Source organism: Zonotrichia leucophrys, chromosome Z (assembly GCF_028769735.1).
Source record: "Zonotrichia leucophrys gambelii isolate GWCS_2022_RI chromosome Z, RI_Zleu_2.0, whole genome shotgun sequence".
Lineage (NCBI taxonomy): Eukaryota > Metazoa > Chordata > Aves > Passeriformes > Passerellidae > Zonotrichia > Zonotrichia leucophrys.
This window is the reverse complement of record NC_088200.1, coordinates 34,601,959-34,620,607: the sequence shown is the minus strand read 5'-3', so window position 1 is coordinate 34,620,607 and position 18,649 is coordinate 34,601,959. Positions and strand designations below refer to the sequence as shown.

The 18,649-nt window shown below is 35.8% G+C and overlaps 1 protein-coding gene across 1 annotated transcript in view; it reads right to left on the bottom strand.

Moving 5' to 3' along the window:
• Positions 1-2,006: 2,006 nt before the first annotated feature.
• DMGDH (dimethylglycine dehydrogenase) overlaps positions 2,007-18,649 on the bottom strand; it is a 39,648-nt gene continuing 23,005 nt past the window's right edge. Inside the window, exons 11-16 of the mRNA XM_064736020.1 lie at positions 17,091-17,221; positions 15,118-15,335; positions 14,081-14,238; positions 12,803-12,862; positions 3,502-3,636; positions 2,007-2,762 (exon numbers count right to left, since the gene is read on the bottom strand). Of these exons, the coding sequence (XP_064592090.1) occupies positions 2,547-2,762; positions 3,502-3,636; positions 12,803-12,862; positions 14,081-14,238; positions 15,118-15,335; positions 17,091-17,221 (918 nt within the window). The 3' untranslated portion in view covers positions 2,007-2,546. The remainder of the gene's footprint in view (positions 2,763-3,501; positions 3,637-12,802; positions 12,863-14,080; positions 14,239-15,117; positions 15,336-17,090; positions 17,222-18,649) is intronic.

The window sequence follows — 18,649 nt, the reverse complement described above, 5'->3', positions numbered from 1 at the left end:
TTAAGAAGTAACAGACAGCAACAAGATATTTAATTTGCCTTACATGTGGTCAGTGATGAATCCGAAGTTGTTTTGGTCTTGTAAGTTGGCTGTAAGAAAGGAACTATACTGCCTTGACCCAGAAACATAGTTAGCTTATCTAAATCTTGAAGTTATATGAAACTTAGAACCATGGAATATGATGAATTGGAAAGGACCCACAAGGCTCATTGAGTCCAGCTCCGGGCCTTGCACAGGACAACTCCAAGAATCACACTCTGTGCCTGAAAGCTTTGTCCAAACACTCCCTGAACTCTAACAAATTTAGTTTCATGACCATTTCCCTATGGAACATGCTCCAGTGCCTAAAAACTCTGTGGGTGAAGAGCCTTTTCGTAAGATCCAGCCTAAACCTCCCCCAAGTGGGCTTCAGGCCATTCCCTCAGGTTCTGTCACCAGTCACCACAGAAAGAAGATCAGTGTCTGTCCCTCATGATGAAGTTCTGACTTCAGTCACTCCTCATACAGCTTCTACTAATTAGCCAGGGCTTGGTCTTGGTGTGTCTTGGGTCACAAGACCTGTCAGTGAGAAACTCCCACAGAAATCAGTGTCTGGGCTTGTATAATACTAGACTGTAAAATGAGAGAAGTCTGCGTCAGCTACACGTAGAAATTTGGGGTTGGGAGGTTACAGCTGGAAATGCAGTACAAGCTGCTAGAGCGTACAGGTCCTGAGTTCACTTGACTGTAGCAACTGTACCTGCTATTCATCCCTCTTTGCTCAAGCTGCAGAAAGCCTGTCCCCTCTGCAGTCAGATTGATCTAGCTGATGTATTAATCTTTCTTCTGAGTCGGAAAAGGAGTTACAAACCTGATTCTAACTGTCAGGCTGGGATATGGAGGCATTGTTGAACACTTTTGGCATAGCAAAGCTAATTAGGAAAGTATAGATGAATCTGTCTCAGAGTAACTGTTCCACTACACTTCAGGATGTGGTGTCTAGTGAATTTGCATAATCTTGGAAAATACTAAAATTTAAAACAATGTTTCTAAGCATTGTTCTTTTCCTCCACAGTATAAATAAAACCATATAACATTGGGTTGTACTTCAGATTTCTTAAATGCTCACAGAGTCATAGTGGTTAAGTGCCTCATTGCAAACAATGTTATCTTTAGGAAAAGTAACATTTTGATGGTTCAGCAAAATTGAACTCAATCACTTCTGAAAGTATAACAGACAATAATTTCTGAATGGATTTTTTCACTCAAGATAGTATGACAGGCAGAGCTCATATATTTAATTTTTACCTACTTTATAAAAGATATTCAAAACAGTACAATGTAATGTCAGCTTACTTTATCAAGAGTGACTGTTCATTACTCAAATTGTGTTTCTCCTGGCATATACTATTTATACATTTGCTTCTTTGCTGAAGATTTAGAGGCACCAACTCTCTTGAAGAAAGTGCATTTTGGACATGATTCATACATACTTTGAAAACTTTTATCTATAGCCTAAAGGACACCTTTACTAAGTTGGAAATTTTGACATTGTTGTTCAAAAGAATTATTGAGAATATTATTGAATTCCAAATGAGTGTTTTATTACTTTAGTGTGTTCCCATCATATACACTATCCCAATGCTACTTACTTAGGTTATTGAATATTTGACACTCAATAAAGCTCCTTTGCTGTGAATTTAATTATATTTTTCATTGCTAATATTTCTATGTAATAACATATGGCTCATATTGCTTCAATCTATAATTAACAGTAAGAAAAAACTATCTTTGGTACCTGTCTAGTGGTTCAGATTTAATACAGTAAATCTGTAACTTAAGTTTTGTTCAGAAACTGAGCAACAATATACTGTTTCTTGTAGCATATTACGTGTAATGTGCCCGATGATTTATGTAAAATAGTGAAGAATGGGCTTCCTATAACTGTTTCATTGAGAGGAACGGGATTTTGGTCTTCTATGAGAATTTCTGCCAGGCTAAAACGCAGAGAAAAAATGCCCAGAGTTCAGCTTACCTTTAGTAATGCCTTTATTTTTTTAATGGTTAATGGGATTCCAATTCCTTATGAAGCATTCTGTGTAGAACTAGTGACATGCTTTTATGGTAAGCTTGCTATTCATGTGTAAAAAAGACATGATAAGCTACTTTACCTTAAGGGCAGGCAAAGGAGGAACAGAGAGTGTGAGGGAGGGGGAGGAATTTGCTATTGGACAGAATCAAGAGCACATTTCTCATATGGATTAACGCAGATCTGCCAGCCAGTGTGGGAGCAAGCTGAATCAATGATGTGCTCGTTCCCTGCCACTTTCTGCTCTCAAGTGCTGCTGAGAAGCAGAACACACAGCAGCACATCAGCTCTGCTCAGGTCTCTAATGTGAACAGCATATACAGAGAATTAGGAAGTAATGCCATCAAATTTCTCACTCATGAATAGCAATGATGATCTTGAGTTTAGTAATTAGAAAATGTGAGTAGATTAATTCTCTTAATTGTATGCATATTAATGGAACTATTTCCTACACAATTTGCTGTATTGTCATCTGTGTTTATATTTTGGGACTTTCACCCTTTCTCTGAAGGCGCATTCTTGTTGGTTCAGTCAGCACCAGTGGCTCCTGTATAATGGTTGCTGGATAATTTTTACCTAGAAGTTCAACTTCCAATTTCTGTCCAACTTTGCTGAGTTCCATGGGAACATACGCGAAAGCTAGACTCTGCTGAGCTCCGTAGCTGAAACATCCAGATGTGGTATTGCCAATTACCTGAAAAAAACCAAAACCAATTGTATTTGTTTTCAAGATGCCATGGATTTTCTGAAGAAAAAACAAAACCAAAAGAACAACAACAATAAAAAAAAAACCCAACCAAAACAGAAAAACCCAACCAACTAACCAAACAAAAAAACCACCAAACTCCAGCCAAGAACCCAAACAACTAGATATCTCACATTTTGGTTTATACACTTCAGACATCATGCAAATTTCAAGTATGTCATGCAGTTCATAATATTCTCAACAGAGAGTAACACCACCTGAAACTGGGAAGTTTTTGCTTTTTAAAAAAATACCCTGTTCTTATTATGTTCAATTAAGTTTTCACTGGAACATATACAATACACATGCATATGTTTATTATCTATAATAATTTAACTGCTAGTGAGTGTTTCAACACAATATATGCTGAAGTGTGGAGTCCCAAACTTTGCTGTTTAATTTCTTTTGAGCAGCAAAAGTGTTTTCTTAAAACAGCTGCGAACTTGCAGAAGAAGAGAATGGATGACAGTACATTAGTCTGTTCCAACCCTAGTTTCTTAGCAGCATTTCACATCTTCTATGTAGGTATTTAGTCTTTACTTCTTGCTTGAAGATTAGTGTGTTTATCATAGCTTCAAATTGTTCTGTGCCAGAAATATAGAAATAATGCATTCACACTTTGAAACACAAAGATTCTGTTCATGGAGAATTAATATTGATTTTTTGCAACATGAACCATAGTCCTTGCCTTGCCATTGTGCCACACACTTTCATTTCCCTCTGGATCAACATTATCTGTTTCCAGCGTGAGATATACCAGTCGTCGTTTGAGCCCCTTTTCTTTAATCTGCTTCAGTGCTTGCTTTCCAGTAAAGTCTGCTGCCTGAAAAAATACAAGATAATGACAATATGTGTTTATTTGGGTTCTCCAATATTTAAATGTATCTTAATGTGTTTGCCTATCACATGAGTATTCTGTATGAAATATAGATGAAATCAAATCTTTAGCAGAGTGTCTTGTATCTTGGTATTTTTATACTGGTACATTATATCTTGGTAACTTTATTCTGTGTTTTCATTTTCCTAGATCTCAGCCTTTAATATCCATAATTCCAATGTACTGGAAACACATACATAGTGAGCTGTGGTAAAGACTAACTGCCCAGTTAAGGCTGTAAATCAGAAGACTGTACATCATTTCAGTGTCTATGAGAAGAAGTGAATTCCAATACCCAGATCCTAAAGTCTGGGCCTTGCTCTGTCAACATGCTTCCTTTTGAAGCCATCATCAATTTATGACAGTAACCTGCCAGTATTCCACTTTGATGTCTCTGCCAGGCTGCACAGCTGGCAGTTTACTCCTTATCCTTGTTTTAAGGTAGATACATTTTGTTTCCGTATCTACCGTTTTATGGGATAATGCAGCATCTTTTGTAAAGAACACAAAAGATATTGTCTGGAGTCCCCTTCTTCAGTCTGCTTAGAAAGGTACAAACAGTTTCTCATATTTCCAGAAGAAGACTGCACAAATGAGTGACTAGTGTGGGGGTAGTCATTGGCAAGTTTCAGAACCCTCAAGGGTATATACGACAGTATTTACTGTATCTGATCACATTGAGCTTATTCTATCACAGGAACATTTAGGTAGGAAGGGGCCTCTAAGCTCATTGAGTGCAATCTTTCACCAATGACTGCCTTGTTAACTACAGCACAGCAGACAGTGTCATGTCCAGTTGTTTCTTGAACATCTCCAGGGATGGTGACTCTACCACCTCCCTGGACAGGCCTTTCCAATGCTTAACAACTCTTTCCATTAAGAAATTCTTCATGATGTCCATTTTTTCTCCTATGGCATAGATCAGACAGAATAAATGAATTGTATTTAAACTAAAATGCAAATACACACAAGCCTCCCCATGGGCAGAAATATAACAGCAATTACAAAGTCTTCTAGCTTTCAAACCTTTGCTTCACTTGCAGTGAAAGTCATTTTGAGGCAGCTGATCTCAGGTCTGAAGAAGGAATTGTATTAATTTGATGAGTGTTTAAGGGAAAATAAATACTATTTCTGGTAATGTACTTTAATTTCAGTAGAGAATTATTGCACTGTCAGAATTACAAGCAACATGTATGTGGAATAGATATTACACCGTTAGTTCAGCGTTCTTTTATTTCTTGAGGTCCATATAAATCCTTGTGTATGCTCAGAAGAAATTATTTCAGTGATGAAGAGTTTTTGCACTGTGAAAGGCTAGGATTTGTAAGCACTTGTGAAAAAAAAGCTTATGAACCAGTTAAGGAGCAGTTAGTCTGAAAATTAAGGTGATTCAGCAGGGGATAAAGCAGATACTGCACATAAATATCAGAGCTGACACCCTTTGGGGGAAAAAAAGCATGAAATACAGCTCAGATCAGAAAAAATACTGTGAGGATTCATTTTGGAATATAATGTCGAGATGCAACTGCAAAATATAAACCAAATATCTAACACCAGAGAATAACCAGCTACTGGTAGTTCCATCTCATTTTTCTGCTACAGAGTAGGTGCAACTATAGGAAACACCTACAACCAGAAATGCAAATAAGACTGTATACCATAGCATGGCTCACAGACTAAAATGCTTTGCATAGCAAAGAGAAATACCAAGAAGTAAACATTCTACAGGGATACTCAGCATTTAATCAATTCCTTCCTATTCATGCTAATGTAATATCAGGTATTTAGTCACATGGAATGTAACTGTGGAACTAAATGTAAGTATTCAAATGCAATATTATATTCCCTAGGTATACCACTAGAACAAGCAGCTAGCACGCTTTAGAATCTACCTAAGCATGGATCATTTTTTGCCTGTTGCTTGCAGACACAAAATTAAATCCTTTCCCAATTCATTTTAACTTGGCCAATATATAAAAGCTTGTTCTTTGCCATTTTCTGTTCATTGAAGGTTAAGAATATTCCAGTCTCTTTAGAACGATAGCTTGGAAAAATAACCAAGATGTAACCTAGAATTCAAACTCTACAAAATACACAACTCTCATATATACACACACACTGCAAAAAATGTGTGTGTCTACATGTATAAGTACATAAACAGATGCATACATGCATACATACTTGAAGACTACATGAACATGCACAAAAATGTATGTGTGAAAATACATGTGCATATATAATGAACAACTGCCAGTCTATATGCACTTTTAAATATTCAAAGCGCCTTCTTAAATTCCAACTATAGGAATTCAACTATTTCAGTTTACTTCTTTTACAGTTCTTGAGTACCCATGGCAATTTCACACTAAAGTATTCCCACCAATATTCATTTTTTCTGTTTAAGTGTATATGTCATAGGATTGTTCATTCCAATCAAAACAGAATTTGGAAGGTGTTCAACCTCAGTCTGGCTATTTTTGGTAAAAAATGCTTCTTCTTTCTAGGAGAAAAATAGTCAGTTTTCATACTGCTTCTATTTGCTTTATCTCGTCATGCAAAATATAATGCAAAAAAAAAAATTGAAACCAGTATAATCCTATAAATGAATATAAAATCTCCCAAAACCAACAAAACAGAAGAAAAATAAACAAATGAAAACACTGAACAATTCCAGCCTTGAACAAATATCAAATTTAAAGCTGTTTTTTGCTGTCAGAGTTTAAAAAAAATTATATCATGTGTAGGAGCAATGCAAAATCTTTGTACTAATTGAAGTTAAGACAGTCCTAAAAATCTATAAAGCAGAAAAGACTTTCTATTACTATGGCACAAATTCCCAAAGCATTAGCTTTGGCAGATGTAATGGTTTTAACATAAAATAAAAACACTTCTTAGACACCAAAGATAAAGACAATATCTACTGTTTAACTTCATTTAATTTGAGTGCAGTTCACCAGATAAAAGATGGGCTTTTGCTCTTAATTTGTGTGTTAGATAAGTTTTAGATAAAATTAGAATGAAAAATCATATCACAAAGACAAATCAGCCATATTTTTAAATAGCACACAGCTAAAGGGATACCACTGATTAATTCATCTATTAACACACTGTATATTTGCCTTACCTTTCTTATCAGGCTTTTACTTTGTGTTAGTTGCCATGTGTTTGATAGCACAAGATAAACCCACTGTCTTCTAGAAAGATTTCACAAGACTATAACCAAGGTGATTTTTTTATGCACAGTGAGGTACCTTGAGGAGTTTAACTTACTGTGTTTCAAATGCACCTGGCTTTCAATGGCACCCCAATCCTAATTCTAATTCTCTGCAAAAACTCTTCTAGTTTAAGGGACGCAAAGGAATAGAAATTATCTATAAGCTTTTCAAAAACATTTTTTTCCATGTTTCTCAGTCTGTGCAGTTTATCAGAATTAAGTGTCTGAAAAGAAATATGCTATATCTGTTACTTGCAGCAAAGATATACAACTCTCTCAACAAGGAAATGCTGTAATTTATTCAGAATATCATTTAGGACTGTGGGCAAAGAGCCAAATTATTAGCACAGAGTGACCCAACAGAGTAAGGCAGCACCAACAGCTGCTGTCATCTATTATAACCATAATGTTACAACACTCTGGAGGCAGCCTCTATACAGGATTATGAAATTTTTTATAACTAGATGCTCTTTAATTATTTCAGGGTAACACTCCAAATGATATCTGCCTCACCAGCCTGATAAATGAAGACAACTTTTCTTCTCAGAGAGCAAATATTTGACAAGATTCTTATTCTGTAGTGAATCAAAGCTACAACTTACACTACACAAAAATGTTTAAGGGAGGTGGCCATTCTGTATGTATGGCACCAGCACCTGTGCATCTTTCACTCGATCCGCCTAAGCTCTTCTTGTATGCAGTCAGCTCTAGCAAGTTTATACAACAGAAATACCTGATGAATTACTGAATTATTTTGGCTAAAAATCCCTATCTAAGTGGTGCTTATTTCTCTACATGGCCAAAGAAACACACAGGGAGTCACCTAGGTGTGCATTTTATACAGATAACAAAATCTCTGCAGATTCTTTCTAACATGTTTCCCAACCTGTATAAATTTATGGAATAAGTTCTCTGTTTTCTGACCCTCTGGACACCAAAAGATGTAATGATAGAATACAGTTCTACTCACTCCTGAAATTCAATTTGAATGGGGACAGGACTTAGGTGGAAAAGTACACTCAGCAGATTACAGGCATAATAAATGGGGATTGAAAGGAGGGAGAGGGGAAAGAAGTACCATGCTCCATCTCAGATTTCCTATCCATCACTCCTTTTTCCTGTCCCCCAGCTCCTTAGCCCTTCTTCAGTAAAGCCTCTGCTCTTTTTTCTTCCTCCTCTTCCCTTTCTTGTGTGGAGTAAAGCTAGCATGGAACACAACCCTATTCCAGGTTACAGAGTGAAGTCAGTGACCACTATTGTAGTCATTCCTCTCAGAACAAAAGGGATGCAAGCTGGAAAAGTGAAGCAAGGGTAGACAATGGCAATCAGGGGACCTGCAAGAATTCTTGGAGCTCAGGCTGTTCCACACCAGGACCACGGAAACATGAGCTGGACAGAAACAAGTGAGGGTCAGTTTTGGTAAATGGCCAGGAGAAAAACAAATTACTAGAAAGAGGAGGGAATAAAACTGTAAATCTAAGCCTGCTATCAAAGAAATAAAAGGGTGGAGGCATATCCTTAGAATAGCTCATCCTTGTTTCCTAAAAGATAACATCTAATATATTGTTATGTTGGAGGATAGGTCAATACTCCAGGACTGGAACTTATCATTCACTTCCCAATATGAAGCTGAAGGGAGTGACAAAACTTCTTTCATAATGCGTACCAAAAATATACCAAAATACTCATGTGTCTAACAGATGTAATAGTAAAAACCAGCAAATGTCTAAGTGAGAAAAAGAGGTAGCACTTGTAACCTGAGAGATGTGCTTTGACAATGACATTCAGGCAAACACTGAGCAGGCATGGAGGAGATGAAATGCAATTAGCGATAAGCAGACAAGGAAAGAAGCAAGAATCAAAGGAGAAGGTTTTAGGTTGGTAATACAAAGGGGAAAAAAAAAAGGGGGAAAAAATAGAATAGACATAGATAATATGATAGAATAGACATAAGAAAAACCAAGAGATTCTGGATATAGAAAAATCTGGAAAGAAGTTTGAAATTAAGAACAAAAAACCTGCCTCAGTAAATAAAGAGGGCTGAGGCAAAGAAACAATGCCTCGGGAAACAGTAGTTTCTCCTAGGGGAAACAGACAAAATACGAGTTAAGCGCTCAAATCCTGACTTACAAGAGCTCACTAGAAAGAGTTCCAAAGGGTTTCCTTCATCTACTGAACTCCTTTCCCAAGCTCTGCAGCGAGCAGGACCAGGAGATGGCAGTCTTGGATACAGCAAAAATACAAGCACAAACATACCAACAGCCAACTGCAGACTTGGAACTCATAAAAATCCTTCTGACAGAATTAATTTCCGTGAGCTAGTATGAAAGTTTTTCACTCTAGCATCAAGCTTCATAGGGATTTCTGATCTATTACAGTTAGTAGAAAAATAAGACTATTTTAAGCATTCAGAGGTGGTATCATTGAGTACTCAAAAATCTGAGCAAGTGCAAATGTATGGAACAGTATTCTTGGATGCGGACCAAAAAGAATTGCAGATTGTCTTCCTTAAAGATATTCTGTGTATTTCCTGGCACAGTGAATAACATTAGGACTCTACTAAATATTTTGTAGCAGAGTGCTTATTAATGAGATGAGGCTATCTAACAACTAATTAACTAACTTACTAAATGTAATTGAACAGCCAAAAGAAAGACAACAGGTGTTAAAAAAAACCTAAACCATTGACAGAATTTTGTTGCAAAATTGTGAAAGCATTTTATACTCTAAATTATAAATTTATTAGGTTATTGTCCCTCCACTTTAGTTAAATTGCAGCCCGTCCTGCTCATCTGTGCAAGGAAGCAACTAACACTAATATTAGTGAAACAGGGATTATCAAGCAGACTCTAGAGGAAACCACCTAGAACAAGGCCTCAGAGTTACTGACAAAATCAAAGTTGCCACAAAAACACTGTGGAAATGAGTTTACTTATTGCCAGGTTATAATTTAATACCCTGTGAGATATTAAAGGAAGTCAGCTTCAGCTTTGAAGAGTTTTTCCTATTATTCATGACAAAAAAATTACTAGTCTGTCTGTATATGAAGGTGATGCACACTAAACTTTCTAAACACAGAGACCATCAGGATTTTATGAGGAATTTACATCTCTTCATATATATTGCCCATATATATGAAAGTCCTTTTGTAGAAATTAATTTGTAGAAATTAAAATTCTTTTTGATCATATTACCTTCATTGACATCTGGCTCTTCATCATTTTAATCTGTTTAGAAACTGTTTTCATTTTGCATGACACACCATTCAAGATTTGCTTATGCTGAAGTATTTTCGCAACAGTTTTGTGAGTATTTCAGTTGCTTGTTGCACAGTAAGAAGCACTCTAGTTTTTAACCGAACAGTCTTTTGGTTCTGATTTACACAGAAATCAGCACTTTCCCCAGCTGGGGGCGCATGCTTAAAGGAATAATCTTTGTGAGTAGCTGAACAGGCCAAAATGTCAACAAGAAGTATTTAATTATCTGTTGCTTGTAATTTTTATCTCATTTACCCTTTTTTGAGGGGAATATTTCTGCAACAAAAGAAACAGGTACAAAATAGTGTTTGGCTTGTGTTGATTCACAGCTGCCTGTAAAGAATGGTGAGGTCTCTGCTAGGCCAAACATGCAACAAAACCAGAGGCATGGAACTGGGACTCAAACTGCCAAGAAGCAGAGTAAATAATCTTACACTGCATTTCATGCTACAGTGTCAGAGTGCTTCCAATAGCTGAATTAGCTCAGGTACCTCTGCAGTGTCAACATATAGTCACAACTGCCCTCATTTAAGTCAATAAAAAAACATTGATTATTTCCTTTTTCACATTAGTTCAGCAAAACTGGCAGATGTTTCAGGCTGACACACTGCATTTCTGTGGGACATTCATTCATGCCCATTTATCTACAATGTGAGTAGCTCCTCTGGAGGACTTATTCAACCCTGCATTTCAACCATGCAGAGTCTACAGAGCAACTAAAGAATCAAGTGCTTCTTGCACATTAATGCCTGTCTATAATCCACATGGGTATCTTGGCAAGCAACAGCTTTCCAAAAGCTTTCCCTGCTTATGGCTGCTTTCCTACTCAAACTAAAGGAAAGGGGAAAAAAAAAAAAGAAAACATACAGATGTATCAAAAGAAAGTGGAAAGAAAAGCAAGTAAAAGTCACATTTTTTTATTGCCTTCCCTTCAATTCTACTAATCTCTCCTCTAGATGGAAAGGCCTTGATTTGTAAATGCAACTTAATCCTAAACAATTCTGTATTTCCCTTGCACTTGTCACTTCCTCAGATTAAGGCGAAATTATACTACCCAATGGAGAGAGCTGTAACTCTCTGTAACATGTAGGAACTGCCATTTACATCCTTGGGAACACCCTGCCTCAATCCTGCATAGGTTTAAGAACTTTACCTTCTATAGACAGGTTCAACAGCTTCCTGGCCTTGTTCTGTTATGTTCAGTGAAATTGTTTCATAAATATAAAAGCATCCTTTTATGTTTAACATTCTTTCCTGTGCAAAGTTTAAGATTTGTTTTTATTTAGAGGTGTAACTTAAAGTTTGAGATTCTTCTTATCAGTTCTACAGCGCCTCCATATAACAGGGCAAAAATATCAAGGACTATTTATTATCTATTTATTGCATTTTCAGGTATAAAGGGAGCATAAATAATAACAGCTTGTTGCTATAAGACATTGCATCATTGTGAAGATTAAATGTATTGCAAACATTTTCTCTTCTTGAAAGAAGAAAAATATATATACTTTATATTATATACTGTTTTTGTATTTATATACTGTATTTTTTTTACGTTAATTTACAAATTAATTGAAGCAATAGATTAAGTCAGAAATAGCCCATCATTTAGGACACCTCACTTGCACTCTCTAGGACCAGATTTTTCATGTTAGAAACTTCAAATCCATTGTGCAGGCAACTAATGTTTGAGTTGATGCAGTAACTGATAGCAGCAGATGGCTTTAGATCTGCAGAGAATGTGGTTTCACCAGATTTCATGGAAAGGTCCTTTATTTGACAGAGTTAAGACACTTAGTTTGTGATTCATTTGGACCAGGAAAGAGAATTACAAGCTTTTATTTTGTATCTATTAGACTAAAACAGAATTTTAATTGCTAAAATATTAATACAAAAAAGTGAGGTTGCTAATTAGAGAAGATCGAACAACATATTTACTGTTTACTGCACAGTTAAATTCAACTACCTTAATTCTCTAACCTTCAAATCAGGTGAAAACAAGTTATGAGCAGAGGATGTCTTCAGAAATTCCATGAGCAACTAGTTATTCCTTTAACCAGTGTACTAATTTATCTAATATTTAACTTACTGTTGTCAGTTGTCCCTAGTAGTTCTAAAAAATGTACTTTTTTCAGTAATTGTTGTAGCAGAGTGGTAGCCAGGGAGAAAAATTCTAGAGATACCTGCTTCAACAAGAATGAATAGGTAGAATATTACCACAATATGAACAGGCTTGCTCAACTTCTGTGTGTGTATATATATATATATATTTATTATATATATATATATATATATATATGTATATGTATGTGTCTGTGTCTGTGTGTGTGTGTCTGTGTAAACACACTCTACATAGTTACAAAAGTACATGACTAAAATTCTCCTCTGAAAATAAATCAAAAAAGAGTTATTTCTCATGTAGACAACATTTAGCATTTACAAATTTCTGATCTAATGTATAATTTTGACAGCAAGGAACATGGGGAAGATTTTTTAAACAAGTTGCTACTTGTAAAGTAATTATAATTATAGTCATTGATTTAGAAAATGTATTTTATTTTCTAGCTAATAGCATTTTGCATGTTCTAACACCTAAGCAATAATTGTGGACATAATAGAACATTTTGAAAATAGTAAGACATACCTTGTTTAGCTTTACAAAATACTCCAGTCCAGCTTCTAAGGGATTAGTGTCACAGTTCATCTGTTAAAAGATATAAATTCACCATCCATACATTATAGACCATCATAGCTTTTGGATTGGGCACTATTCATTCTATACATCCTTCTATTTACTCCTGTGCCAATGTCTTCCACACTGTGCATGCGCAGCTTCTGTCAGAATACACTTCCAGCATGGGATTCAGATAAGGTATCGATTAATACACCAATATGACATATAGATGTGTAAACCAGTCATTTAAGTTTCCATATGCAAAGTAAACACTTTTCAGAAAGAAACAGGATTTTCCATCAAAGCAGAATGCAACTTCAGAAAACTGAGTAACTGAGGTATGCACACCATTTGCAACACAGCAGAGTGGTTTAGCCAGAGAGGGAAATAAAACACGAAACCGGCTTCGGTCACCACCTTCCCATTAGGTGTAGGGGGAATAATTTCTTAGGAAGCTCTTGAAGAAAGAATGAAAATAACTAGCACAGAGCAAACCAAAAGGACCCCTAAATTCCCACAATTTCAACCTCTTGAGTTCTTTCATTTCCAAAGGAAAAATTTAAGGTGAAATGGAATTATACTGATTTACCCCAAATTCTCTAGGCCTTTTGAGTAGCTCTTTATTATAAGTGGGCAAATTCTGTAGGAACAAGGTAATGGGAAACAAAAAAGTTGCAAATACATTATGAAGCAAAAAAAAATTTGCTTTTCATAACATAGTTGTTAGAGAAATAAAACATTTTGAGCACCTGTCAGCCAAACCTTTGATTTTAAAATGCTAGAGCTCAGCAAAACCATCATAATTTTGTTATACACCAGAGGAATAATGTGAATCAAAATAAGTGTTTCTTTGCCAGCAGAGCAATGGAGTATACCCATTGTTTTTATTTAGAAAATCACCAGTAAGAAAGCAGCTTTTCCTGCTTGAGGAAAATTTTCTTCTCATGCTTAACAGAGAAAATGGTACAAATAACAGCTGTGCTAACTATGACTAAAAACTGCATAGTCATAACAAAATTAAAAAATAAAACTAAAAATCCCCACCAACACAACACCTCTCACCCCACCAAAAAAAAAAACCAAAAACCCAAACCAAATTAAGCCATACCAACAAAAAAAACCCCCAAAACTAAACAAAGAACAAACAAAAAACCCAAAATAAAATAAAAGTTTAAAAAGCCACCAAAAAACCCACAAAAAAACCCCCAAACTTCCAGAAAGAATAATGAAGAAGTTATACTTCCTGACCTCTGCTCCCCAGGCTCGGAAACCCTTTTCCAGCCTCAAAGCATTTAGAGCATATGTTCCAAAGTCATCAATTCCCTCTTTTTGCCCAGCTTCCATGATTGCACTGTAAAGAGGTACAGAATCTTCTTTTCTATGGTAGAGCTCCCAGCCCAATTCTCCTGTTACACAAAAAAAAAAAAAAAAATTACTCTTTTAATCATCTCAGCTAAATTATCCTAATAAATACACTCCTGCCCTCAGTCAAAAGTAAGGATCAATGCAGTTAGTGTTAAATCACACTCCAGGATCAGTTCTATCATATAGCAAGTCTAATTCCCAGCAAAAACTGCCAGGATTTGTGCCCTTTAGTGGTACTATTATTCGAATGTGAACTGTTAACTGAAAACTGTGGGTAAAAAAACTATCAAAATAACTGATAAGGAAAGGTCACAAAACCAAGTCGCAAGGATAAATAAAGGACATTTATGAACAGATGATGACTTGGCAAGTGAACAGCAAACGTAACTGAGTGTAAATAAGAATGAGTGTATTTAGCATATTTAGCACAACAGAAAGAGAATATGAATTGCAAGGATTTCAGCTGCTTCAGAATGCTCTCAATTCAGTGTATTACACTCAAAATTGATGTAAAAAGAAAAAAAAAGTAACTGGGAAAGCCAAATATTAAGCACTACAGCATTACATTTTCAAGGCACATTACAAACACTAATATACGGTAATCCAAAAACAGTTCTTGACGTTGGTTTTGCAGCAAATACCAAAGAGGTTATCAGAACTGGCCTTTTGTTCTGCAAAATAAATATTTACACTATAGGGTATTTCTAGAGAAAAAGGTCTTGGAAAACTCAGCACAGACCCTGACCACATCCTATTTGAAAATCAATGTACCATGATGCCTCCTACACTCACGTGTAAGATGCAGTAAACCTACTTCTCATGAATACATGAGAAGACTTAGTTTTCAACATAATTTTAGTGACATTTATTATTTTATTCATTGTCTCTTTCCTTAAGTGTATGTTTTTTCCATTGCTTACCTGTGTAAGATATCCTAATGGCAGTAACAGCAATATTGGAAAGTTTCAGATGTCTACACTGGAGAAATTTAAATGAAGCATCACTTAGATCTTCATTTGTCAACTTCTGGAGGACCTGTCGTGCATATGGACCTGCTACACCAAGTACTCCCATCTCATCTGTCATGTTTTCTATTTCAACCTTGTATCCACCTTTTGTTATTTTGTCTTCTATCCATCTGCATATAAAACATAACACTGATGTTACAATTCCTATGAAAAAACTGAATTTTATAAGATTTTACTAGGCGTTATTTTTTGTTAGTGTTCATTTCCCCAGCAGCTCCCAGTCCCCGACTCTCAAAACCAACCAAATATGTGCTACATTAGATAGACAAATCCATTGTTGATGTCAAACAGAGTTTTCTGGTGAGACACATAGGAACACAGGGATCTGAGATAGAGCAAGGAAAGAACGGCATTTAAAGGGGTTAGAACAGTGTTTTCAAGATAAAAGAAACAAGTGATCTCCTACAATGACAACAGATTTGGGCTTGGATCCAGTATGTGTTAGTAAAATGTTAACATACAGGAAGAGTAAGGAATAAACACTTTGAACATAAGAAATCTCTAAATAAATATCTGTGACAACAGAAATGTACAAGCAGGTTTGTTGCTTCCTGAATAGAGTATTCAAAGTATTGGCAGGAAATTCAACTAGGATTTAATAAAAAACAACAGCTGTGAATTATCTTTCAGGAAGCTCAGACAATAAATAAAATGGGTATATTTAAAAATCTTATAGAGTACTACATTTTTAAGCAGTATTGGAGGATTTCAGGCCTAGGCATGTAACAACACGACTGCAGAAAATCTGTAGAATTAAATACATTAGATCTGGCTCTGCCATTTGGTTTCTGAATGTGCCAGTGCTCCTACTGATTCCAGTGGGGCTGTTATGAAACAGTACACTATTCTTTGCCTGTTAGGGTAGTGAATTCCTGTCTTTAATGTGTTGATTCATTTTGATTGACTGACTTACCAGTAACGTCCAGTAAGAGCACTAGAAATATCAATTACAATGCTCATCTATGAGAGGTAATTTAGTGAAGTCATCCTGCTCTTTTCTTTTCTTTTCTTTTCTTTTCTTTTCTTTTCTTTTCTTTTCTTTTCTTTTCTTTTCTTTTCTTTTCTTTTCTTTTCTTTTCTTTTCTTTTCTTTTCTTTTCTTTTCTTTTCTTTTCTTTTCTTTTCTTTTCTTTTCTTTTCTTTTCTTTTCTTTTCTTTTCCTCTCCTCTCCTCTCCTCTCCTCTCCTCTCCTCTCCTCTCCTCTCCTCTCCTCTCCTCTCCTCTCCTCTCCTCTCCTCTCCTCTCCTCTCCTCTCCTCTCCTCTCCTCTCCTCTCCTCTCCTCTCCTCTCCTCTCCTCTCCTCTCCTCTCCTCTCCTCTCCTCTCCTCTCCTCTCCTCTCCTCTCCTCTCCTCTCCTCTCCTCTCCTCTTTCTCTCCTTTCTTTCCACTTTGTGAAAAGAGCCCAAAGTAGAAGACACCACCACAGCACCAAGAAGACTGCACTGAATATCTCTCTGGGCCAGGTCAGTGCCTCTGGGGTCATTCCTGTTAAGAGCCAATTTTCTTTTTTGCGTAACAGAACACACTAGAAAGGAACAGCTATGCTGTGTTACATCATGCAATGCCTAAGACAAACAGGTTCAACAACAAAACAAGAACTACCTCCAATAAAGTAGATTACATAACTGTTAGCAAGTTCTCCATCTTTTTACATCAGCAATAATCCAATATCCAACTGCTTATACTTCAGAATTCAAGTCAACCAAGTTTCTAAGAAACTAAAATCAATAAATAAGAAGAATACTCATGAACTTTGTGAAAAATTTGTTGAGTAATAATTGAGAATTTGGAACTCAGTAAAAATTTTTCTGTACTTATGTGACTGTATAGAGCTATGTACTTACTGCATAAAAAAAATACACTAACCTCAGATCATGGAGTTCAGACCCTGACCCAGTTACAAGCATGAATTCTTCAGGATACAGTTGAGAGACAGTTAGCTCAGCATAAACTTTTCCTCTTGGTGTTAACATATGGCTTATATTTGTGGAACCCACCTAGAGAGTAAAATTTGTGATTATTAAGATTTCAAAATAAAACCTTTGAATTCTTAAACATTATTAAACATATGGTTATTTATCTTCATTTGGAAAAACGATATTTTAATGTTTGCTCTGCCATGCCTCAATAGGAGTGGAGAGAGACACAGCTGGCCAATCTCAAGCTTTAGAGCAGAAACTTCAGTTTCTCTTTTATAGAAAAAATGGAAATTTTTAAAATAAGTTAAATCAAGACCTTTATAAATATTTTCTAATTATGCATTACACAAGGCATTCTTAAGCTACATTTGTTTCATCCAAATAAAAAATTCTCCATGTAATTAACATTAATATTCTTTTTCAATCTTGTGAATGAGGTTTTAGATCTCAAGAGAATAACATATGCTTTTCCCCTTACTATAAAGAGAGAAATACAGAGCTGGCTTATGCTTTTCTGGCCCTGATTTATGAATGCTTTTCTATTTTTTGTAGCTGCTGACTATGAATCTATATGTCTGCATATTTGAATCAGATTCCATATAGAAACTCAATCCCTAATGTCAAAATTTCAAGTAACAGTTACTTAGCAGTGACCATAAAACACATACATGTTCATACATATATCATCCTTAGAAAGAGAAATGTGAATATGCCATAGCTGTTGTGCTGGCCTGGTTCCAGAGGCAGAATTTAATCTCTCTGCTTTAATCATTCTGCTCTCACCAAAACTTGTCAATAACCCCGTCAGCAGCCAGATTCTATACAATGAACCAAGCAAGGAAAAATATATTTCAGATATTAAGATTATTTTTCAGGCCTTATTACATCAATTAATTCTACCATAGTTATAGTTAGTTATAGTTATTGGCATATTAGAGGCATACAGTTGAATTTTCAGGACCTGATCCTGGTCACTCTCAATCCAATTGCAATGCAAATATATCTCTGGTAACTCCAGTGGATTATTTTATAATAGAGACAAGCATCATGAATGGGGCTAAAAATCAGGCAGCTTAAATAACAACAGCTGGATTTTGAAGTGGACTCATAAATTGTACCTTCTGCTTTGCCACGTAACTTTCCCTTAGCATTGCTGATTAAACTCTGTAAAAAACATCTGGTTTGTTCTCATAATTTCTTGTTTAATCTTGATTTCCCTTTACCCCACATTCACATATTCAGCAAGCATTATCCATGCCCACTGAGGACTCAGTTACTCTGCCTCTACCCTAAACTAGACTGAAACGTTCAATTCAAATTGTTATCACAAAGTGAATAGAGTAAAAATATATCACTAGATGAAAATTCAAGTTCTTTTTTCTCTTAGGATATCAATCTTGTGCCTTCCCACTGAGTTGACTTTAACCTTTCAGAAGAGTTTATCTATCTTCAAAACTATAGTCTCAGCATACTTGCTGTTTCCCTGTGTTTTCTCCCTTTGGTGTC